Genomic DNA, 24,779 nt, shown 5'->3' with positions numbered 1-24,779 from the left:
GCCATGAGTCAGGAGCTCACTCAGGTGGAGGCCAGCAGCTGGACGGCTTCAGGAGAGCAGGCTGGGAGGGAGCCAGAGGGAGCCTGAAGGAGGGGGGCTGCTTCCAGGGCAGAGGGAGCGTGGGGGCGCTGAGCCCACACGGAGGTGGGAAAACAGTGAGTGATTCCAGAACGGGGGTGGGCCGCTGTGTCCGGAGAGGATTCCTGCAGGGGGAGGTGGGGCGGGGTAGATTGCAGGTGGCCTGGAATGGCAGGTGAGGTGCAGAGGAGCCACGGAAGCCTAGCGAATTAGAGCATAAAGTCCCGGTGTCTTAGGAAGCTGGAGACTGAAGCTGTGCAGGATGACCAAGCTGCATTCCGCGTGGGCGAGCTTCCCAGGGAGCAGGGTGAGCGGTCCTGGTGGTTGACATCTCTGGGAACTAAGATGTGACAGACGGAGCTCGAGGGAGGGGATATGGGCCATGTGGCCACCATCTCTGAGAAGAGAAGAGACAAAAATCTAAGGGGGACACGGGGAGCCATCTGTTGATCTCTGGGAGACCTTTGAACTTCCGGCTCCATGAGAATTGCTTTCTCTGCCGAGACTTGGCTGACCTGATCAGGCCCTGGCTAAAGATGAACATAAAACCATACCCATCGATCTCGCTTACTTGGAAAAGCGCGACTCAAGTAATTCTCTACCAGTTGGCAGTTTTCTTAGCAGGTCCTGTGTGACCAGCACTGTTGCTTCCGTTTCCTTTCACTTGCTCCACTCGGAACCCCTGGAATGGGAGGCCCAGAGCGGTGGGAGCCGAGTCTTTGAGAAGCAAGAGGCTCTGGCCGGGTCCTCCCTGAGTCCTCGGAGCACGGGGAGCTGGCTGGGAAGGATGGCAGGTCCTGGCTCATGCTGTGGAGTTGCAGGTGGGGTGTGCTTTGGGATAAGTCCAGGCAAGCCCTTTCCCAGGACAGCATGGCTGCGTTCCCAACTGTTTCTTTTGACTTCCAGGAGAACTATAGCACCACCGTGCAGCAGAACCAGACCCTGGGCTGGACGTGGGAATCCGAGCTGCCTCTGGAATGTGCGACGCACTTTGTAAGGATACGGGGGAAGGAGGATGATCCCCGGATGCCCCAGCGGAGGAGCTGGAGCAGCTGGAGCTCATGGGTGGAAGCAGATGGTAAGAAGTGAGGTGATGCCCTAGCTGGTTTGGCTCAGTGGATAGAGCGTCGGCCTGTGGACTGAAAGGTCCCAGGTTCGATTCCAGTCAAGGGCACATGCCTGGGTTGTGGGCTCATCCCCAATAGGGGACGTACAGGAGACAGCCGATCAATGATTCTCATCTCTCTCTCTCTCTCTCTCTCTCCTTTCCTCTCTGAAATCAATAAAAATGTTTAAGAAAAAAAAAAAAGAAGCGAGGCGATGAGAGAGTGAAAGGGTTTAATGTAATACTATTTGGGGATCAACAGTCAAATAGTGGAGGTCCTCTTTGAGGCACTCGGAGGACACCAGTCATTTCCTTTGGCTCCCAGTGGAACTAACAAGCTTATTTCCCATTGGAACGAACAAGCTTGGGTGTGAAACTTGGCCCCAGGAGAGAGACGTCCGAGATTTGGCCTCTGAATCTATTCATTGAAATAATTATGCAAATCCAGACCATTTTTATTTAATTTCCAAATGTGTATGGAAGGCTAAGTGAACCAAGTAGGACACAAGCTATACATGTTTGTATTGGAACGACACACACAGTGTGTGTGCAGCTCTGCCACTGTGTCCTTGGAGCAGTCACAGGAAACATGGAAATGAATGATGGTGATTGTTTTCCAATAAAACTTTATTTACAAAAACAGATGGTGGGTTGGCGTTGACCCCTCAGTTAGTTTGCCAGTATCCCTAATGTAGAGAGAAGGGAGGGACATATGGAAAAATGAAAGCAATTCTTTAAGTAATGAGACTATAGATAAATACACTTTAAATATCACTCAATTTTGATAATTTAACTTTGTTGTCATTAAAATTTACAGTGGGTATGCCACCATTTCTTATGGTTCAGCTAAGCAATATCATTTGGTTCTCTCAACTATATATCCTGCCAAGTTATCTGGAATGCCAATCAATAGAACCATTTCTTTGTTAAGTGTTTATACTGGTTTATGAACTCAAATGGATAACACATTAACCCATGAGTAGCCTAGGGATTAGTTTAATACTAAATAATAGAATTAAATCTATATTCTTGTCACTGTTTTAAGCACTATACATACTGAATCCTCACAACTGCACATCTGCCAGCTTCACAGATGAGGAGACTGAGTCACAAATAGGTTTAAAAAACCCAGACAAGGTCATCAATCCATTAAGGGGTGTATCCATAATTCCAACCCAGACCACCAAGGCCTAGAAACCATTGCATCCTACTGCTGGAGGAGGGATTCGCTCACAGACAAAACAGCGATTAAAAAAGCAGTAATGAGAATGAACTTTATAAACAACCTATCTATTTTGATTAAAAAAAAAAAATACACTACAGCCCCGACTGGTTTGGCTCAGTGGATAGACCGTCGGCCTGCGGACTGAAGGGTCCTGGGTTTAATTCCGGTCAAGGGCATGTACCTTGGTTGCGGGCACATCCCCAGTAGGGGGTGTGCAGGAGGCAGCTGATCGATGTTTCTCACTCAAAGATGTTTCTAACTCTCTATCCCGCACCCTTCCTCTCTGTAAAAAAAAAAATCCAATAAAATATATTTTTAAAAATACACTACATTTCTCCAAACTATCATCTCCAAACTAACTCAAGAATAAAGGGCAAACCTGATTATTCCTAACCCCCAATGCATTGGTTGCCAACCACGGTCACACGTTAGAATCACCTGGGGACCTTAAAGTGCGCCCACGCCAGGCACTCCGCGTGGGTGGCATAAGTGATGGCAACTGTGGTCCTCGCAGGCCAGCAGCGGGACTGTGGTGGGCTCGGGAGTGGGGGGCAAAGGAATCTGAGCAGAGATAAGCACAGGCAGCTCCCCAGGAAGGCCAGCTGTGAGGGCAGGTGGGGAGGGCGCCGAGGCATGCCTGGGGAGCACGATGATGTTGCTTAAAATGGGAGAGACAGGAGGATCTCACATGCAGGTGGGCCCTACATAGGGAGAGGCTGATGCACAAGGAGATGGCTGAGTGGCTGGCATTTCTGAGGAGGGAGGAGGCAGGAGGCAATGTGGTGGCCGGTACAGGTTAGAGATTGTGCAGGACGTGGCTGTGGAGCTGGCCAGACCTAGCGTGTGTGACTGTGGCTTTGCCACTCGAGTGAACTTGGGCTCAGTCCTGCCTGACCTATGGCTGGGAAGGGGGAAAATGACCTAATGAGATAATGGACATACCACTCAAGACAGGGCCTCTCACATGGCTGGGATCCACGGAGCAGGCCATGATCACCCCCCATGAGCAATGACCCAGCAGTCCTCAGAGGCCACAGTAAAGGGGTCTGGACAACAGCCGTGTGTTGGCGTGACACTGGGAGCCTGGCACATAGGACTGTGTTGTGTGCACCCAAGTTCACAGGTTTGCTGTGGAGATGGAGGCCCCTATTTTCCCCAGAAGGCAGAAGCAGCTAAAGTTACTGTGGAGAGGGAGACGGGAGGGGCCGTTTGGATTCTGAGCGTCTTTCTCACCGAGATGTCTTCTCTTCTCTTGCAGCTCAGAGTTTGCTTGGACCAAGCCCGCTGCTTGTTTTCCCTGAAGAGAAGCTGGTGGAGGAGGGCTCCAATGTCACCCTCTGTTACGTTTCCAGGCACGCCCAGAGTAAGGTGTCCTGTAAGTTGAATGGCAAGCCGATCCTCGGAGAGCAGCTGGACGCACACGTGTCTGTGCTCACCTTGACGAACGTCTCCTTCGTTAGTCAGACGGGGTCAAACTTCTTCTGTGAGGAAGACAGGAACGGCACCCAACCGGGCCTCGTTCTCTTTGTCGCCAGTAAGCACGCGCCTTCTCCCTGCCCTCTTCCCGCTTCCTAAGGAACCATGGGTCCCCTTTACCGGAACACGGGTCGCATTTCCACTCACGGTCCAATTTTCTCTGACCTCCCAAGTCTTCCAGGAGGGACTCAGGAAAGGAAACCCTGGAGCAATCCCAGCAGGATTTCCTGTCGACGCCTGGTCCTTGTTGTCAATTTGATGCCTAGAAACCAAGAGTATTAAGGGGAGAAAGCTCAGGCCATGACCTGGAAATATCCCACGTTGCCTTCGCCCCGAGAGGCAGCCGGGGTTGGGGTCCGGGCACCGGGGTTGACTCTCTCCCGTGCTGGGCCTGCCAGGTGGACCGAATTTCTTTCTTTCTTTCTTTTTTTTTTTTTTTGAAATGTACCACCTATTTTATTTAAGAATTTTTAAATTACAGTTGTTTTTTTTAAAATGATTGATTTTAGAGAGAGAAGGAAAGGGAGAGAGAGAGAAACATGGATTTGTTGTCCCCCTTATTTATGCATTTATTGGTTGATTCTTGTATGTGCCCCGAATTTCTTAGCCTCTCTGAGCTGGTGTCTGCCCCTGGGGAGGGGGGACGATGACAGCTGTTGTGAGGATTAGTGAACTCGGAGGGGGCTGGCCGCACACAGTAGGGGCTCAGCACGAGGCCATCACCCCGTGGGCGGCTGCGGGGGGGAGGGAGCATTGGGGTTTCCTGTAGCTGTGTGCACATGTCTGTCCCGTGGCTCCTCGGTTCTGTCTTGAGCCGGCCCTTCCGTGCACGTCAGGGCAAGATCTGCGACTGTGCCCTCGCTGCTTTTATGCCGAAGGCCTCCCCGGCTCCCGGGCACTGGGTTTGTGCTCCTTGGCCTGGCCTCTTCGGCGGGGCCGGCACCATCCTGGCGCTCCCAGCTCCCGGCTGCTGAGGGTAGCAGGTTCCCCAAATCTGACCGACATCCTGGCAGCCCACGGGTAACCCCCAGGCTCTCAGTCAGCCACGGCTTCTCTGACTTGGTTCTTTCATTCTTTCACTCGCTCGCTCTGTGGCTGAGCAGCACTTGCGGAGCGCCTTCCAGCCGGCCTGGGCGTACAACGTCCATCAAACACACTCGGGGCTGCAAGCAGCACGCCGGCCACCCGTGCCCACGATGCCCACCCGTGCCCACGATGCACGGAAAGGCACGGGAGGAGGGGGGAGAGGGAGGAGACGGGCCAACATGATGCGGCGCCGGAGCGTGACTCTCGGGGCCGCCTGCAGCACCTGGAACACATCCCTGCAAGGGACCCTCTCGCTGCCAGACCCCACGCAGAGCTCCGCATCGTGTTTGCCTTTGACTCATGAGGCCTTTCGTCTGTCTTTCCTTCCGGTGGACAGAAGTGCTTGAGGAGCCCAAGGGCTTTTCCTGTGAGACTCGGGACTTGAAGACTTTGAACTGCACTTGGGATCCTGGGAGTGACACTGACTTTTGGAAATACCGCTCCCAACGCTACACTTTAGTTGAATCGTAAGTGAGCGCTCGTTACATTATTGACGGATTCGGCCTCGTTTGAGTCCTGGTGACAACTTAACAAAGGCCGCGTTTAGACGCTGCGTAAATTTGAACAGATATTTTAAAACCGCCCTGCCAGTCCGAGCAGGTCTTAGCTGGTCGCAGTGCACAGCGCGTCCGACCCGAGTGTCATCAAAGGGAAGGGTAGCATCAAAATGACAAGACAGACCGTGAATGGTTCATCTTGATGTGGAAATACTTCCATCCTTTTTAATCATAGTTCCAGCTGCGTCTACCTAATGTCCAACTTTTTAAGACGATCCAAAGTCACTGAAGGAGAGGTCTTCCCCCCTGCGAGGGGGCGTCGGTGACTCACGTCCCATAGTTCACCACATAAGCCAGACTTGCCGAAGCAGTATTTCGCCAGCGGTGTTGGTTGGTGATGGATGGACGCGCTCATGTGGAACATGGTTTTAAAGCCGCTGAGCCTCCCCGAGGGAGCCTGGGATGCACTTCCTCATGGACCAGCGCGTAAACCCTGGAATTGTGTTTTTGTTTTTAAGATTTTCCGGGAAAAGGCAAGACTGTGAACACAAAACCTGGTGTGCTTGGCAAGTAGCTCAAGACTCACAAGAAACGTATAACTTCACACTCCTGGCTGAAAACCTCTTCAGGAAGAGGAGTGTCAATATCCTCTTCAACCTGACACACCGAGGTGAGGCTAGAGCTGCCGTGGCCATGTGTGTCTTGGTTTGGCACAAGGCGGGGTGGGGGGTGAATGTGCTGCAGGTCTTTGCCTAATTCACATGCTAAGCGAAAGTTACCGTCTGTAGCCTCTCCTCGTGGATACATGCCTGGCCCACAGTCCCCTCTTATTGGTTGGTTTGATAATGTAATAAGCACCTATGAGCTTACCCCCCAACCTCACAACGAGGACGGTGACAATGCCTTATTTCGTGTCAGTTCAGTAATTCTGCTCATTCCGGTTTCCTGCTTTGGTTGGACTCTGCGTTCTGTTACGTTCTCCCCATGGACCGCTTCTTCAAGTTCAGACGCCCCTCCTCCATCTGCCCGATTTATTTAATTTTAGGAGTCCTCAGGTAGTTTCTTTCTGTGTTTCGTGCAGAATGTCTAATGTAATCCATGAGAGAGAAAGGTTGCAGTTGGCTTACTCCATCCTGGCTGTAAGTCTGGTTTTGTTTGCCATTTTCTCAAAAATAAACAAAACTACTTACTGAATAAAGGAGGACAGACCTGCTTATTTACCAGTCTTCTGGACCTGTGCTTGAACTCTTTTCACTTTGTGTTCTTATTCTCTCCCCCGCCCCCCCCCCCTTTTTTTTTTTCTGGCAGTTCGCCCAATGACCCCCTCTAATGTATTCCTTAAAAGCGTAAGCGCCACAAATGCCAGCATGACCTGGAAGGTACAGCCCCTGGGGAATCATTCCACGCTTTTGTGTCAGGTGGAGCTCCATGGCGAAGGACGAGTGGTACAGGTAAGGACACTGCTTACTACTCCATTTTCCGAAAGCCCTGTGTGCCCAGACCAGAGAGACTGAGGGGGAACATCTCTCTACACCCTTATTTCTCCGTGGGTTCCAATGGTGTGGGTGGCAAGGGTTGAAAAGGTCCATGAAATTCACTGTAGACTTTCAGAAGGGGGCCGTAGAAGAACCAGTCTTAGCCCAGCTCAGGCTGTGCCGTGCTGGGATTGGGCTTCGCAGTGGACAACGCTCACCGATCTTCTGTCTTTCCCATCAAGCAGCACAATGCTTCCATCCGGGTGAACGGTGAGTACTTCTTCAGCGGCCTGGCCCCTGCTACAGAGTATGCGGCCCGAGTGCGCTGTGCTGCTGCCGAGCACTTCTGGAAATGGAGTCAGTGGGCTGGCCAGAAGTTCAGCACACTCCAAGCTGGTACGTTCCAATCCCTGGCGTTTCACTCAGGGATCTAAACTGACTGATGGGAGATGGCCGTCTTCTCTGAGAGCTCTTGTTTGTACCAAAAACTAAGGGGGAAATACTACAAAAGAGGCGGGGTGCTATCTTTAAAAAGAAAAGGAAGCCGGCCCTCGCTGGTTTGGCTCAGTGGATAGAGTGTCGGCCTATGGACTGAAGGGACCCAGGTTCGATCTGGTCAAGGGCACAGGCCCAGGTTGCGGGCTTGATCCCCAGTGGGGCCCATGCAGGAGGCAGCCGATCAGTGATTCTCTCTCATCATTGATGTTTCTATCTCTCTTTCCCTCTCCCATCCTCTCTGAAATCAATAAAAATATATTTTTTAAAAAGAAAAAAGATAAAGAAGCTGAATTAACTGGCTAATGAGGTATGAGTGGGAAGACATCCACTTGGAACATTTGCTGTCGGTGTTATTTCTACTCTCTATTTTCTCTCTGATCTTTGTTTTCGCCCAAGTGGTTTCTAAGCTCCTGGCATTGCTGGATTCCCGCTGGACTTGGGTCTGTGTTAATTAATAAGGACTTTTAACTCAGGACCAGCAAACATAGAGTCCATGCCAAGGAAAGCGTTGGTCTCATGCCAAATAACTCTAGGCCAAGTTTGGAAATATAATGATATTTGGAAACTTGATTATGATTGATAAGTCACTGGTTCAGCCACAGTAAACTGTGAGACCCCTGTGTCATGCCCTCAGGGGCCATTTCCTCAATATTCAGGATCAGAGAGTTTTTCTCCCAAATGACTATGTGTTAGAGCTCAAATAGGCCTCAGCAGACTAGAGGGCCCAGCCCTACTTCAAGGTAATGAAGTACTACCGTTGCCCAGTTTACTGATGAAGCAACTTGGGCCCATAGAGTGAAGAGACTTGCCTAGTTTGCAAAGTTAATGAATGGCTGAGAAATAATAGTAGTAGTAATAATAATAATCCTATATAATAAAATGCTAATATGCAAATTGTCCCCTTGGGAGTTTGACCCACTGGGAGTTCGACCGCTGGTTATAACAAGCACTGACCACCAGGGGGTGGCACAGAATGAAGGAAGGCCCCGGCCGGCGACCGGCAGCTGGGGAAAGGAAGGCCCCAAATGGCCCCGATCGTCGGCTAGGCCTAGGGACCCTACTTGTGCACAAATTTCATGCACCAGGCCTCTAGTAATAATAATGGCTGACATTTATTGAGTATGTAATATATGCCAGACACAGCTCAAAGCTCTATCAGTGTTTTACTCTCTTAACCCTCACAACATGCAGTCGGCACTATAGCTATCCTTACCTTATAGATGCGGACACTGAGGTTCAGAGAGTACTGAAGTGGCCTGGCCAATGGCCGGGCTGTGGCTGCACCTCGCAGCCAGGCAGGCTGACTGCAGAGCCCGCCCGCGCCCAGAGCTGATTCCACAAGTTCTGTCTCCTGCTGTTGTTACTGCAACCTTGAGCCCTGGCAATTTTAGGGCCAGAGAAAGGATTGCATGTACTTATTTTAGTCCATCTTATTGTCCTTGTTTGTAGGCAGGCAGAGCTCTTTCTGTTTCACCTGAGGAGGCTCATTTTAAAGCAGTGGCTCTAATTGGGGGGTGGGGGGCGGGGACGGCACTGCCTGCGTCAGAATCTACGCACTGGGTTGGCCACTGGTCACGCTCAGCAGGCCTCCTCGTCTTGTCTGGGGTTCCTGCCCAGCCTGCCCATCCTCACACTCCCCAGCACCCCGATAATTTTCCCTACGTGTGTGGATTCCTCAAGGGTCCCCCTGCTGCAGAAAGCCCTGAGAATAATATGGCATATTCCTCAGTTGTATTGTATTAAAGAATGTCTACTTGAATAAGCCTGCTTTTTTTGCTTGGTTTTTGCAAATTTATTCCAACATTATAATTAAACTTAAGTGCAAAAGGAAAATGGCAAAAGAATAGAGCTTTTAGTAAATTGTGTTTCTTTTCTTTTTCCAATTTTTTTATTAAGGTATTATATGTGTACATATCTTACCATTGACCCCTCCACACCCCACTCCTGTTTCTTTTAGATTATCATCTAATAAACCTGAAAATACTATCCTTAGCTTTTGATGATGACAGCGAATCAGATGAAACTACTGATGGCAAATTCATGCTTTGTTTTTTAACCTCTGAGAGCACTTTGGTGAATGCTGGAAAGCTTGTGTGCATTATAATCACACCTCAGCATAATCACAAATGACACTGGGTGGAAATTACATTGACATATGTGGAGCGCTATTAACTGTGCCGCCATGGTCTCTTCTTACAAACACCAGCTTATGAATTAGCTAAGATTTTGCATTGAACTTGGGGCCCCCTACTGGGCCTGAGTATTTCAGTAAGATTTTGATTTAATGTTGGCTTCTCCAGCGGCTCCTTTAGCAAATTAAAATCGGCTTCAGTAGAGCCCAGCCGGTGTGCGAATTTACCTTAATAAGCCCCTAGAATTGGCCTAATGCAGTGGTCGGCAAACTGCGGCTCGCGAGCCACATGCGGCTCTTTGGCCCCTTGAGTGTGGCTCTTCCACAAAATACCACAGCCTGGGTGAGTCTATTTTGAAGAAGTGGCATTAGAAGAAGTTTAAGTTTAAAAAATTTGGCTCTCAAAAGAAATTTCAATCGTTGTCCTGTTGATACTTGGCTCTGTTGACTAATGGGTTTGCCGACCACTGGCCTAATGGACAAAATGATTCCAAAATTCTTTGGTGGCTTCCAGAAACTAAGGCTTGGCGTTCGTTCATAAAGGGCTTCCAGTGTGACGTCCCATTCAGACACACAAGACCTTTTGTTAAGCACCTACTACATGTGCCTAGAGAAGCATGAACAGGGTGGCTGTGGATAAATGGGCAGAAAAGTCACAATGAGTGAGAGGGAGAAGCCTCCGGATAGCCGTCGTTACTGGAAGCGGGAATGTATGGTTCTGCATTCATATTGTGACACAGGAACTTTCCTTGGTTCATTTCAGCTCCCTCCACGGCTCCTGATGTCTGGAGAAGCGTGAGATCAACGCTGGGAGCTTGTAATGTCACTTTATTCTGGAAGGTGAGACGCACTGATTTAAAGGGCCAGCTTTCTTTGGCCTTGTCTTTCACGGGAAACAAAGCAGACTTGGCTGCAGTCTTCCAATGTAGGGAACTTAGGGGGGTCCGTACTGTGAATGCGGCAGGCGTCGCCCAATGGGGGAACCCCATTCCACACCCATGTGGCTAATGTTTGCACTGCTCTGTCCTTGACCTTTGACCGCCCACTGCACAGATGACCATTCTCATTGTCAGAACCTGCCTCTCTGTAGCCTCTACTCGGGCCCCTCCAACTTGTGCAGACCCCAGGGCACGAGTGTTATCAGACTTTGAATGCCAGGTCCTTGAGTCTCAATGTGGTAGAAATCAGTACAAGATCAAGCAGGTAGTTTATGGAAAGGGCTGTGTGCAAGGGAGTCGACCAGAAGAGAGGAGCCGAGCTCCCTGAGGAAGCTTATGGAGGGCCCTCGGGGTAGGTGGGGGGTTGGGAGTGAGGATGAGGTCCGTTGTCCCTAGATGCTCATCTGGCGGAGGCCGAGCTGGGAGTCACAGGATGTTTTCCCTGGTCAGTGGCCCGCCCAGAGGTCTGTAAAACGATGCCTGTGCAAGCATTCCAATTACCATTTAATTGACAAAACAACTGTTTTGCAGACCAGGGTGTTAAGAAAGGATGTGATTGAGTGCCTTCTTCCCGCTAAGGATGTGGCTAGGTAATTTCAAGGACAGAATTTCATGGAAAGCAGGGAGTCCCGGTCAGGCCTCCGAGGTGAGCTCTTTGGGCCAAGCTGAAGTCCAGGGTCACCCCACAAGTGTAGCTGGAGAAGCACGCTTATCGCCATACTTCAAAGTTTCGATTATTTGAGTAGTCACAGCATGTATGTTTAAAATTTATGAGCCAAGCTAGAACACTGTAATACAACCTCTATGGTGACCTTTGACCTTGACGAATATGCCCCTGGCCACACAGAAGGCCAGGTTTGTGTTCGGAGCTCTCAGGTCCCCGGCGGTTGATACCAGTGCTTGGCCACCCTGAGAGAGCTGGTCCCAGCCACACCACCCGCTCTCTTCCCACCTCCACTCTGGCCCCTCTGCCACGAGCCCTGTGTGCACACGTGTGGACATGCCAGTCCGTATGTCCACGTCCTGTCCACCCGGTCTCAGGTCTAGGGGGCACCATCGGTCCTTGGGAGGGTAGGCTGAGGGGCAGGCCCTGGGCGTGGGCTTGGGACTAGGTGAGCAGGGAATTCTCTGCAACCGGGGAGTCTTCTAGGAGGGACCTGTGGGCCTTGGGGAAGGGGGTGCACAGCTGCGAGGGTGGGGGGTGAGGATAGGAGTCGGGCCCTCTGCCGGGGCTCATGGATGGTTTCTCCCCTCAGTATCCACTCAGTCTCTTTTAAATCCCAGCTAGAGAGCCCCCCCCCACCCCTGCCCCGTTCTCTCGATTCCTGACTCGCTCCCTCTTCTGTGGCCACGTTAGGAGGAGCTCAGCCCTCCGGAGCCGGCTCTGCTCAGCTTGAGAGAAGACGGCCTGGTGAAAGGCTGGGCTTAGAGGTTATTTTCTCTATTAAACTGTGGTAATTTGTTGGTGGGTGTGCATGTGTGTGCGTGTGTGTGTAAGCATTTGAGGGAGAAAAGATGAAGAAGTAAGTGTGCAAACTCCTTCCAGAGGGAAGCCCGTTTTGACACGAGTGTCCATGTTTTGCAGCCACTGTCCAGATCGCAGGCCCACGGGAAGATCCTGTTCTACAATGTAGCCACAGAAAGCCTGGACAGACCCTCCAGCTCCATGCTCTTTTCCATCCCCGCTCCGGCCAACGGCACAGAACTCAGCCTCGACGGGTGCTCGCACCAAATCCGCCTCACGGCCAGCAACGGTGCGGGCGAGTCTCCTGCGTCTGTGATCGTCATCACTGGGGACCCCGGGAACCGTGAGTGGTGCTTTGTTGCGTTTTATCCTCTGGGAGAGCGTTGGTGATGTTACGGGTAGAGATTGGCGAGTTGGAAAGACAGTCACTTGGGGCGACAGAACGTCCAGCGACCACAGCGTTAGCCGTTTCCCCTTTGGTCCAGGCGTGTCCGTGGGCTCCCCGGGACAGTCCTCCTCGTGTGGGGAGAAGGACTTCAGCCATCGCTCGGGCCATTTCTGCCCTGGCGACTCTTCAACAAACTGGGGAAATTATCGCAAATTTACTGAAATAAATACAACACCAACCAACAGTCCTAACGGAGAGTGGGAGATGGTGTAAATGTGACTTGAGGCTTATGAAAGATGATATTATGAACTATGTTGTCAGTCTTTGCCGCCTATAAAGAGCCCAGGAACATTCCAGAGACCAAAAGAGCCAGGCTCATATCTCCAGAGGGGCTTTGCCAAAGCTGTAGAGTAACCGTGGGGACTGGCTCCCTGCCCCCTGCCCCCCGTGAAAGGAGAAGGTGGGAATGACCCTACACATAAAATCAGCAGTGACACTGATTTCCTTCCCTGGAGAGCTGGGAATGGGGGTTGGGTGCACTAACCCCCTGGGAACACTCTGAGTCGATGCACGCTTGAACATAATACAGTTGATATCTGGGGTCACTCATGAACCTTGCAACACTGCCACTACTATTACATCCTCAGACCCTGCTTACAGTGTGAGGTCAGGTGGTATAAATGTATCATTCAATTGGGCTTAAATTGGGGTTACGTGGGCTAGATTAGAGGGTGGTGGTGTTTCATTTTGTTTTAAGAACTATGCATTACATCAAGTGAAAAAGAGGAAGTAGGATCGTGTCGCAGAAGAAAAACTAAGGAGTTATTTAACACTAGAGGCCTGGTGCACAAAATTTGTGCGGGGAGGGGAGGGTCCTGGGCGTTGGGAGTCCCTCAGCCTGCCTGCACCCTCTCATAATCTGGGACCTTTTAGGGGATGGCCCTCTTGCAATCCGGGACCACTGGCTCTTAACTGCTTGCCTGCCTGCCTGATCACCCCTAACCACTCACCTGCCTACCTGATCACCCCTGACCACCTCTGCCTGCCTGCCTGCTTCCCCCAACCACTCCCTTGGGGGTGGAACCAGCCTGGGCGAGGGGCTGTGGTGTTCTAATCTCTGGTTGTTCCACTGTTTTGGTCGCTGGACTTTTATTATATAGGATAAGCTTTGCGTGCCAAGACTAGCACTTATCAGAGGAAATGACTGTATACAACATTCTGTCCTTGTTAGAACCAGAACAGGAAAAGCAGGCATTCCATTCCCCAGGGGCAGGGGAGGCGAAAGAAAGATGGCCTCGCATGAGGCCCAGCCCAGACGCTGCTGAGCGCTGCTGTCTGTCTGTTTCGGGGTTCCCACCATACCTTCCTTCCCGGTGCTGTGCAGCCTTCAGACCCTCCCGCCCTCCGTGGGGCTCTCTCCAGCTCCCCTGTGTTTGCATTCTTGTCACTGGAGTGGATAAAGACACAGGCGGACTCTGAGACAGACCAAGGAGGTGACGCCCGTTTCCGCCTCCACCTCCACTTCTCAGACAGTCTTGCAGTTGTAAAGCAGCAGCTTGATAAGAGCGGTGATTCTAAATCCCGGGGGAGATCTCAGTGTGAATGAGTGACGTGAAAAATGCTGCTTTGATGGGAGACAGCTTCGTGTCTTTGCTGAAGGGAGAGGGAAGCCCTGTCGGTAGGGTACACACAAGGCCCTTTGCCTTGGGCCAGGGCTGCACGGTCCTTTGGGCGCACCAGCTGGGTAGTCACGCGGTGCCCTGGCAAAGTTAGCAGCACCATGCTTTCCCATAATGCTCAGCGGTAAGTAGGATAGCCAGATAAAATACAGGATGCCCAGTGAAACTGGAACTGCAGGCAAATAGAGTACATGTTTAATGTCTGTCTGTACCATGCCATACGTGGTCCGCAGTGGTTGAGTTTCTGGGCAGCTGCCGGTGGGCTCACTCTTTGATGGGGGCCTGGGTCCTCTCAGATGGGAGCTGAGACCGCTGCCTGGGAAAGGGGCAGGCTGTGCAGTCAGCCTTGGGGAACGGGGGCATTCCCATCCCGCAGGATGTAGGGTAACCCTGCTTTAAGTCGGTAGGACTGGTAGTCCATTAAGACCATGTCACCTTTTTCCCAATTGTCAGCCCTCACAAAGACTACCCGGGCACAGAGTAGTCTTTGTTTTGTTTTGCTGTGTGACAGCCTTGGCCATGAGGAGCGTGCACATCCTTGCGTAACACAACTTAGTACATACCCCAATTGTCTTTTCTCTTTTTGTCCTCGCCTCAATTTCCACCCCTCACATCTAAGAAACAGCGGAGGTGAAAGAAGAAAGAGTTCAAGGCACAGGGGACGGAGTCTCTATGTCCTGGAAACCGCCACCTGGAGAAGTCATAGGCTACGTGGTGGACTGGTGTGCCGCTCCCCGGGAGTCGCCCTGCGATCTCCAGTGGGAAAACCTGGGCCCCAATGCCACCAGCACCGTCATCAGCTCAGGTGAGCACCTTCCACGTCACCATCTTGTCCCATCCACCTTGCAGCACGATCTGCGAGGATGTCTGGACCATCTTGAGGATGCTTTGTGATAAATTCATCATTTTGGAAATTACCGATCCATCATGGGTGCTAGGATTTCCAATGTTGCCAATGATGTGGCCTGAGGTTTGGCCTTAGATCTACCGGTACTTTGCCAGAGAATATCTGAGCCTGAGGCTGGGAGAGGGTTTCATGGTTTTCATGAATTTGTGGCGGCATGGCCTTCTAACAGTTGTCCAGAGAGCGTTTACAAAAGCAAAGAAGTGTGTGGATTTGGGAGACGTTTAGGACTGTGATGGGCATCGACCATCTCCTCCTTCAACTTTAATAGAACATACAGAACTTGCCTCCCACATTGGATTTGTAATTTTAAGACTCTTTTATTAACAAAATCAAAGGAGCCTAGGTTTGTGGCTTGAGCAGGGGTTGGTAGCGCCATCTGCTGGACTCAAGGTGAAAATGTGGGAATTGTCTGGGTCCAGAGGGTGACAGAGGCCCAGAGGGCATTCATCAGCCCTTGGGGGCTGAGGAGGCGAGGTTCCCCGTGGCTAGAGAACTTCAGTGGCAAGGTGAGCACTGCAGGTGGATTGCAGTGTAAGGGGGAAGCGAGGAGGTGAAGCAAAGCCTTCCAGACACGTGGCTCTCCTGGGCAGGGGTTTGCAGTCACAGGAGGGCAGGCAGTGGCTCTCTGGTCGAATTCTGCATGGTGTCATGCACACATGTCATGCACACGCCTGAGGTGTCATGCACACATGTCATGCACATGTGTTTGAGAGCTCTTCCTCCAGGGCTGATGTAGAGAACAGGCCCATGGGCTTGCCTGGAGACAATGAAGGACTCGGAGGCCGGTGGAGGGAGGGCAGGCAGTGGAGACAAAGGGCAGCACCCCCGAGGAGATTCCTAAGGGGACAACTTCCGTTTTCCTTCTTTTCCTTTTCAGGAGGAAAGAGAAGGTCATCCTGCGCTGTTACTGAAAATCTGTTGATTTTTCTTCTCTAGATGCTTTCAGACCGGGGGTCCGATACAACTTCAGGATCTATGGAATTTCTCCAGAAAGGAGGGCCTATTTATTGGAGAGGAAGACAGGATACTCGCAGGAACTAGGTGAGCTGAAAGCTTGTGATGTGCCCACGGCGGACTTGCTCAGAACAATCCAGAGACTCAGCTTGGGGTGTAGGAAGATTCCAACGCCGTGCCTAAGTTCAGTGTCTTCTTGATTGTGGTCGTTGCGTTCTTACCAAATTATTTTTAAATCATACTAACATAAGACATTCTCACTGAACACAGTGTATAAATGCTTTGCAAAAGAGGGCAAAGCCATTGCTGATTTTCCCAGAGTTCATATTTCCCTGCTCAGAGAGACTGTTTTCAGTCAACATGGCGCTGGCTCTGTGCAGGGGGACTTATGTCACCGACAGGAGGACCACAGCCAACCCCAGAGGCCGCGGGGCTGGGCACGCTGAGGAGTCTCACCTTTTTCTCTAGACCCGTGGTTGGTAAACTGCGGCTCGCGAGCCACCTGCGGCTCTTTGGCCCCTTGAGTGTGGCTCTTCCACAAAACACCATGGCCTGGGCGAGTCTATTTTGAAGAAGTGGCGTTAGGAGAAGTTTACGTTTAAAAAATTTGGCTCTCCAAAGAAATTTCAGTCGTTGTCCTGTTGATATTTGGCTCTGTGGACTAATGAGTTTGCCGACCACTGCTCTGAAGACCCGTGCCTTGGCATCATTTGGGAGAGCTGGGAAGAGGCTGAGCAACCTTCTTGTTCAAGCCTCCCTTTCACAGATGTAGAAGCAGATGCCCAGAGAAACGCAACACAAGGTCACACAGCAAAAAGAGAATAAGGCTTTTTTAGAAATCGTCTGTTCCCGAATTCTAGATGCAGCTGCCCCGGCACAGCATGGCTTAGAACTGCGTGGGTCTGCTTACATGAGGGTTGTTGTTGTTGTTGTTGTTGTTGTTTCCAATAAATATACAGTCAGGCCTCCACATCCCTGGGTTTCCCATCACAGATTCCCAACTTAATATTGAAAAATACGGTTTCTGATCCGCCTTTGGTTGAGTCCACAGATGTGGAGTGCCAGCCATATGCACTGTTCTACACCACACACCACGTTATATAAGGGACTTGAGCCTCCGTGGATGCTGGTATCTGGGTCCTGGAACACTTAGAGAATATTTCCAAATCCTGACTCTTCTGACCCCGACTTCCTTCCCAGCTCCTGCGGACAACCCTCGCGTGGCCATAAACAACCTGACATCCCACTCCTTCACTCTGAGTTGGAAGGATTACGCCACTGACGCCCAGCCTGGTTTCATCCGAGGCTACCGCATCTACCTGCGATCCCAGGCGGAGCAGTGCCACCCAGGGTTCACAAAGGCAGTCCTCCCAGGTGACGTGTGTGTTTGTTTACCCTTGTAACATGTCACTATTTGAAATCATGGGGCAGGCTGCCGTCTGACTGGGTCTATTCTTGCAGGTCAAACATGTTCTTAAGCAAGTTCATAGGTGGACAGGATGATGGGGGCCAATATTTTAACTTAAAAACCATGTGGCCTGATATTTTTAGAAGCACCTGAAGTCCCTCCATCTCCTTAAGAAAACCTGCCACGAAGGAAACTTCCTTGCTAACCCCTTTCCTTTTTCCCTTTGACCTTGTTAAAGGTTATTTAGGTATTTTTAAAAAATTTTTCAATTACAGTTGGCATTCAGTATCTATATATATAAAAGCCTAAGTGACCGAACGACTGAATGACTGGTCAACTGGTTGCTATGACGCGCACTACCACCATGGGGCAGATGCTCAATGCAGGAGCTGCCCCCTGGTGGTCAGTGCGCTCCCACAGCAGGAGCACTCACTACTCAGCTGACCGATGGGCGCCAGATGCAGGGCTCACGGCTGGCCGCTGCAGCCCGGAGACCACAGGGGAGTGGCAGAGAGCCTATTGAGCGGCAGTGGCTGCAGGCACAGCGGGTGCGGGATGAGTGGGAGCAGCACAGTGCCCGACCTGGGCTCGGGCTCCTCCCCAGCCACCTGCCACTTCGTGCACTACCACGTCCCCTGAGGGATCCCAGATTGCGAGAGGGCGCAGGCCAGGCTGAGGGACTCCACTGGTGCACAAATCAGTGCACTGGGCCTCTAGTTACTTTATATTAGTTCACAGTGTACAGCGTAGTGGTTAGCACTTATATAATTTACGAAGTGGTCCCCCAATAATTCAAGTACCTCCTGACACCACAGACAGTTATTACAACATTGCTGACTATATTCCCTATGCTGTTCTTTACATCCCTGACTATTTGTAACTACCAATCTGTACTTCTTAATCCCTTCACTCTTCTCACCCCAACCCTCAGCCCCCTCCTCTCTGGCAACCATCACTTTGTTACCTGAGTCTATGTGATGTCTTTATTTTGTAGTGACTTTAGAGAGGAAGGGAGAGGAAGAGAGGGAGAGAAAAACATCCACTGGTTGCCTCCCCTATGCACCCTGACCAGGAATCAATATTAGACGGTTGGGTGCAGGGGACGACATTCAACCAACCGAGCCACAGTGGCCAGGGCTATGACATGTATGTGTAAGTCTCTGGCAAGAGCTTGCCACCTGTTACAGAACTGTGCGCTCTCCCCTGATCACCAGCATCTCTTGCCTAGTGGATGTTTTGCCTTTCTTGCCAACTCCTGAAAATGTCCCTGTGTGATGAAGTTATGATTTGTTTTTTTTTGTTGGTTTGAAAATGTTCACAGTGCTGAGTCAACAGGAGTGTTAGCGCCAGCTCTCTCACACGCTCAATGTTTTTTAAACCACAGATAACACCGTATGCTGCAAACATGACATCGACAACCCAGAGCAAAAGACATTTGTTGTGAAGAACCTGCAGCCGGAATCCTTCTACGAGTTCCTGGTCACTCCGCACACGAGGGCCGGCGAGGGCCCGGCCCAGGCCTTCACCAAGGTCACCACCCCTGACCAGCACTGTGAGTGTCCTCAGGGCAAGGCCGCTGCCTCCCTGAGCCCGGGAACCGCCCCAGCACACACACGCCCGGCTCTGTCGGGATCTGGAGCACTCTGTCTGTCTCTGTCTAGACCAAACTGTTTCACAGAAAATGTTACAGGATTGCCCTACAGAAAACAGCTGAGTGGGCTGATCATGGCCCGGAACCTGCTCCTGCCTCTCTCCTGCCCCCGGCACTGCTCTGGCGCTCAGGCCAGCCGGTTTGAAAGTCACAGATGGCTGAGTGCTGGCTGAGGGACAGCCGCACGAGTCCGCGGGGGCATGCGGTGGTATGTTCCCAGCGCTGGGCTCAAGGCAGCTGGCCTTTGAGCTGGTTTCACCCGGTGGCGAACTAATTGCTTCCTGGACTGGGCCTCTCCGGGGGCGATGAGAGGCGGGTGTGATGAGAGGTGGGTGCAGTTGGGCAAGAAGTATGTGTTCCCAAACCTGGTGTTTGCAGATTTGGCGGGGAAAGGGTGAGATAAAGAGATCCATATTTTCAGCCCTGGCTGGTTTGGCTCAGCAGATAGAGCGTCAGCCTGTGGATCAAAGGGTCCCGAGTTCAAATCCGATCAAGGGCACGTACCTTGGTTACAGGCTCCTCCCGGCCCAGGCTCCAGTCAGGGCTCGTGCAGGAGGCAACTAATCGATGTATTTCTGTTACATCGATGTTTCTCTCTGCCTTTCCCTCTCTTTTCCACTCTCCTTAAAATAAAATCAATGGAAAAATGTCCTTGGGTGAGGATTAATAAAAAAAAAAAAGATATCCATATTTTCAAAATGCTTTTGGCCCAAAAGATGAAGAACGAAGGAAGAAGAATGGTAGGGACCGATTAATGGTAAATAGGAGTCTCCTGGCAAAGCCTGGCCTGCACCCAACAGGAAGGGGGGACTAGACTGATGGAGGAAGGAGAAAGCAGGTGTCAGCGGGGGGAACAGAGGGTCCACGCGGGAGGGGTCTCTGAAGAAACTCCTCCATGAAAGACAAACAGGCCGAGATGTCTGCCTGACGTGACCAGCTGTCCCGGTGCCGGGTCCCTTTGCTGAAGGTGGGGCTGTGGGACAGGATGGGCTCCTCAGGTGGCAGTGCTGCCCGGGGGCCCTGGACGATGATGGGGACACGTGACTGCATGGGCAGCTTGGGGCACTCGCTGCCACCACGAAACACAGCCCATGTGTCCAAGGCAGATCACGGGACCATGGCCCACGTCTCTAAGTCAGATCATGGAACACGGCCCATGTGTCTAAGGCAGGTCACGGGACCATGGCCCACGTCTCTAAGTCAGATCATGGAACACGGCCCATGAGTCTAAGGCAGGTCACGGGACCATGGCCCACGTCTCCAAGTCAGATCATGGAACACGGCCCATGTGTCTAAGGCAGGTCACGAGACCATGGCCCACGTCTCCAAGTCAGATCATAGAACACGGCCCATGTGTCTAAGGCAGGTCACGGGACCATGGCCCACGTCTCTAAGTCAGATCATGGAACACGGCCCATGAGTCTAAGGCAGGTCACGGGACCATGGCCCACGTCTCTAAGTCAGATCATGGAACACGGCCCATGAGTCTAAGGCAGGTCACGGGACCATGGCCCACGTCTCTAAGCCAGATATAGATTTCAGTCAGTGAGGCACAATATTTGAGCCCTCTTGCTATTTGGAGTTAATTTTTAATTTATTTTCAGGCTATTTCTCTTATTTCTTTGGTACTTGGCTGGTAGAGGTGTGTGTGTACACACCCATATATAATACATATAACTCTGTCTCAAGTGTTTCTGCTTTCATTTATCTCCCTTCTTTGTGCTACACCTCCTTAGCCTTGGCTGTGACTCTAGTTATTATATTGATTATTCTTTGAAAGCAAATTAAGTTGCTGCCTAATTGCAGCAACGAGAGTGCCATTCTGCCGTCACAAGAGTGGCATGGACGCCTCCCAGATGCCCTGCTGAGTGACAAAGCGCAGGCCCGCCCCTCTGTCTGATACCACGCAGAGCACAGAGGCACGTGGGTTGTGCTACTGAAGACAAGGCAGCGGTCCCCCTGGGAGGGAGGTGGCTGCGTGGGGACGCCAGGGGGCTTTCTGGGAGCTGGTAACGTTCCTTTCCTTGACTGGGGTACTGGTCACCGGGGTGTGTTCAGTTCGTGGAAATTCATCCAGTGAAAAGTTTAGCAAACCAGTCTGAGGTTTGGACACTACTATGGCCAGGCCCCCAGGCTTGCTCTCAGTTCCATTTAAAAAGTCTGTGATTTAACCCAATTTTGAGCCAGCTGTAGTCGCCAAAGGGGCTGATTTGGAGAGCGAGGCGCTCTTAGTGGTGTCAGGACAGAGTCTCTTTCCCTCTCGCGGGTGTCAGGGTTCCTTTTGGCCAGTTGTCCAGGTGCCTGCCACCCTCTCACCATCTGGGTCCTTTTCTCCAGAGCTGGGCGGCCTTGTAGCACCAGCGGGGCATCTCCCCAGGCCTGCCCTCCCTTACAAAACTCTAGCACTCCCCTCCCCCCACCCCGCCCCCCAATCCAACCCCTTTCCTTCCAGGACAGCACGTGTGGGGCGAGGGCCCGGGGAGGGCAGGGAGCACATGGAGGGACAGAATCCACTCCGTGTGCATGGCCGCCAGCCTGCAGACCCTCCCTGGGCACTTGCATTTGTCAGAGGGGGGGCGGCAGCCGGCGGCACTCCTAATGGAGGCTGGCACGCAGTGGGACAGGAAGAGGGGCACCAAGGAAATGAAGCTCCTGTTGGGTTGACTTGTCAGAGAAACAGCAATGGACTCATTATCCAGTGACCACATCACTGCACCAGAGACTAACTAGAAGGGGTGCAAACCCCAGGTTTGGGGACAAATACTTCTTGCCCAACCGCACGCGTCTCTCATCGCCCTCAGAGAGGCCAAATCAGGAAGTTAGGCCTCACCATCTCAGTGGCGTACAGAAAACCAAAATCTCTTTATGCTCACGGCTCACTGGGCCAGGCGGGCTCAGGTGTGTTTCACGCAGCTTCCCTGGGGCTCAGGCGGAAGGGGCAGCGGCGATGAGGGGCACAGTCTCGTCCTGGCGCATATCACCACACAGAGGGCAAGCGAAACTGTGTGAGCAAGTGCATCGACATGAACTACTACCATCCCATTGGCAAACCCAGGCCGTGGCTGGGCCCCAAGGGCCGGGGCAGAGAAGGACATGACACCGGGGCCAGAAGGCAGAGTAGAAGCTAACGCGGGGGGTGGAGAGTTGGGAGCGATGGCCCATGTATCAGAGGAGGTATGGGGTTTGGTCACAAGTGTCAGGGCAAGGGTGCTCTGTGATGGCTGGTCCGGTTGTCTGTCCCCCCCGATCTGCCGCCCCCACCCCAGGCAGGCAGATCCCTTATTGAATCTTACATATGTAGACTTTTGAGAAATAATAAACACGTAAAGTTGCTCTCAACCTTAACCTTATTTTTTTTCCTTTGAGGAGGGAAAGGTACTCATTTAAAATATCGCCTTCTTTCTCTTTCAGCCCATGTGCTGATCCGCATCATCCTCCCCATGGTTTTCCTCCTCCTGCTCCTCACGGTCCTGTGCTACGTGAAGAGTCAGTGGTACGTGTGTGGGCGGGGTTATCCAGGAAGAGAGTCAGGGAAAACTCTGGAAAGAAGTCTGATAAACAGAAATCACACCAATAATATGAGGAATAGGCTGGAAAGGAAAAGGACAGAGGAGGCTATGAGGAAAGTTGAAAAAATGTTCAACATTTTGCTTTTGGGGTCAATATATAAAGGAAACAATAACCATTTAAAAAGATGAAAGACTTGTTCAATAACAACCAGCTAATGTTTGTACGTCACTCACTATGCAGTTGGCCGTGTTCTAAGTCAAGCATGTCAAACTCGCGGCCCACGGGCCATATGCGGCCCACAACAAATATTTTTGTGGACCAGCCAATATAACGGTATGTAAGAGACATTTTAATAAAAATTTCATAACTTAATTTTTACAGTATCCTATTATACATAATCTATATATATATATATATATAAGGCTAAGTGACCGACTGTCTGTTCATCCGACTGTCCGACCGACTGGCCGGTACATATGACATATGACTGTGCTGGCAATTTAGAAATAAATGTTGACTCACACATGTGCAATACATATAAAACTCTAGCTGGCGCCAATCGCACACGTGTTGTTGTTTTTTTTAATATATTTTATTCATTTTTTACAGAGAGGAAGAGAGAGGGATAGAGAGTTAGAATCATCAATGAGAGAGAAACATTGATCAGCTGCCTCCTGCACACCCCCTGGGGATGTGCCTGCAACCAAGGTACATGCCCTTGACCAGAATCGAACCTGGGACCCTTCAGTCCGCAGGCCGATGCTCTATCCACTGAGCCAAACTGGTTAGGGCTGCACACCTGTGTTTTGATCTGTCATTGTCAATCGTGAATTTGGTTGTTTCTGTTGACATTCTGAAGCTGAAAGAAAGCGGCAACGTCGACAGAATATGTCTGAAGACCAACTATTGGCACAACTGTCCCCATCTGACACTGGCCTCCCATTTAAATTAATTGAAAGACAGTTTCCCGTGATGCCAGCATTTGCAATGACTCTTAATAAATCACAAGGACAAACTCTAGACCATCGGACATCATGACCACCAGTGGTCCATGGACCACCGGTTGGCGACAGCTGCTCCAAAGGTTTCCTTAAGCAGCGGTTGCCAACCTTTCAGACCTCACCAACCACCAGTGGTCCATGGACCACGGGTTGGTAACCGCTGCTCTAGACAGAGTAGGAATATTCCTACCTGAACCCGTTTTCAGACATGGTCAGTTATATGTTGCTTTCTCTTGAGTTCAAAGAGCGTATGATGTTAAAGTTGTAAATACTTAATCACAAGGAAAATTAGTCAAGCACTCTGTTTTTACTCAATGTGGTATATAGAGAGATATTAGAATAAGTTTAATCAATTTATCAGTCATTGTTTTTATCATTTTTATATGTTTTTGTTGTTTTTATATCATGTCTTTGTTGTTGTTATATCATGTTTATTAGTCAATTTATATATTATTTTCACATACATTTTACTAATTTTCTTTCATCTCTGACACTTCTATTATAGAGAAAGGGCAAATGGCGATATTAAAATATTACTTCTAATTAATTTCCTTTCAGTGTGCATGAATCCATGCACTGGGCACTAGTTATTAATAACAAACTACAACATTTGCTAATGACTGTTTCCTATAATCGTGTTGCATTCATGCCCTTTATGTGCCTTATGGCAGGCATACCATTTCTCTCCACTAATACCAGCAGCGAATATTTTGGCAGCCGATTGCCACATCATTAGTCTTGGACTGACCTGTTTGGTGTGAGCAACAGGAAATATTTCGCTTTCGTAGAACAAGAAAAATAGGTTTATTTATGTTATGCTTATTAATTTGTGCAGTTATTCAGTGTCTGGTAAGTTAATATTCAAGAAAAAATATTAATTTTTATAAAATGTTCTATTATTTTATGTTAACAGTGACTCATTTATTTCAGCCCTTTGCATTCAGCATGTCTCTATCGAAATAAACCTACATTTCTATGAAAATTGAAGCTTTGTTTTTTTTTGCGGCCCACATACACTTAAACCTTGTTTATTTGGCTCGTGTTAGCCTTTGAGTTTGACATGCTTGATCTAAGTGCTCACATATAACAACTCACTCAATCTCACTGCCCCACCCTGCGCACCGTCATTGTCTCCATGGAACTGATGGGGAAATTGAAGGTACACGAGGGTTAAGCAGCTGGCCCAAGGTCACAGTCAGTGGGCCACAGAGCAAGGTTACAACCCAGGAATCTGGCTTCAGAGTTCTCATTCGTAACTATTCCGACACATTCCAGCCAGATCCAGTCTCATTGTCACTGCTTTTCTA

The 24,779-nt window shown here is 50.6% G+C and overlaps 1 protein-coding gene across 3 annotated transcripts in view; it reads left to right on the top strand.

Moving 5' to 3' along the window:
• OSMR (oncostatin M receptor) overlaps nucleotides 1–24,779 on the top strand; it is a 46,072-nt gene that overhangs the window by 19,287 nt on the left and 2,006 nt on the right. The window contains exons 4-16 of one of the 3 annotated variants that reach the window (XM_054715312.1): nucleotides 985–1,156; nucleotides 3,667–3,942; nucleotides 5,308–5,437; nucleotides 5,986–6,137; nucleotides 6,776–6,918; nucleotides 7,188–7,338; nucleotides 10,335–10,411; nucleotides 12,095–12,317; nucleotides 14,661–14,846; nucleotides 15,885–15,989; nucleotides 17,103–17,276; nucleotides 18,695–18,862; nucleotides 22,373–22,454. In XM_054715312.1, coding sequence (XP_054571287.1) covers nucleotides 985–1,156; nucleotides 3,667–3,942; nucleotides 5,308–5,437; nucleotides 5,986–6,137; nucleotides 6,776–6,918; nucleotides 7,188–7,338; nucleotides 10,335–10,411; nucleotides 12,095–12,317; nucleotides 14,661–14,846; nucleotides 15,885–15,989; nucleotides 17,103–17,276; nucleotides 18,695–18,862; nucleotides 22,373–22,454 — 2,039 coding nt within the window. Of the gene's footprint in view, nucleotides 1–984; nucleotides 1,157–3,666; nucleotides 3,943–5,307; nucleotides 5,438–5,985; nucleotides 6,138–6,775; nucleotides 6,919–7,184; nucleotides 7,339–10,334; nucleotides 10,412–12,094; nucleotides 12,318–14,660; nucleotides 14,847–15,884; nucleotides 15,990–17,102; nucleotides 17,277–18,694; nucleotides 18,863–22,372; nucleotides 22,455–24,779 lie in introns of those variants that run through there. The other 2 variants (XM_054715311.1, XM_054715313.1) reach the window with 2 other exon arrangements.

This window comes from Eptesicus fuscus, chromosome 4 (assembly GCF_027574615.1).
Source record: "Eptesicus fuscus isolate TK198812 chromosome 4, DD_ASM_mEF_20220401, whole genome shotgun sequence".
NCBI classification, from domain to species: Eukaryota; Metazoa; Chordata; class Mammalia; order Chiroptera; family Vespertilionidae; genus Eptesicus; species Eptesicus fuscus.
Note: the sequence above shows the minus strand (reverse complement) of the source record. Positions and strands in the feature narration are given on the sequence as shown.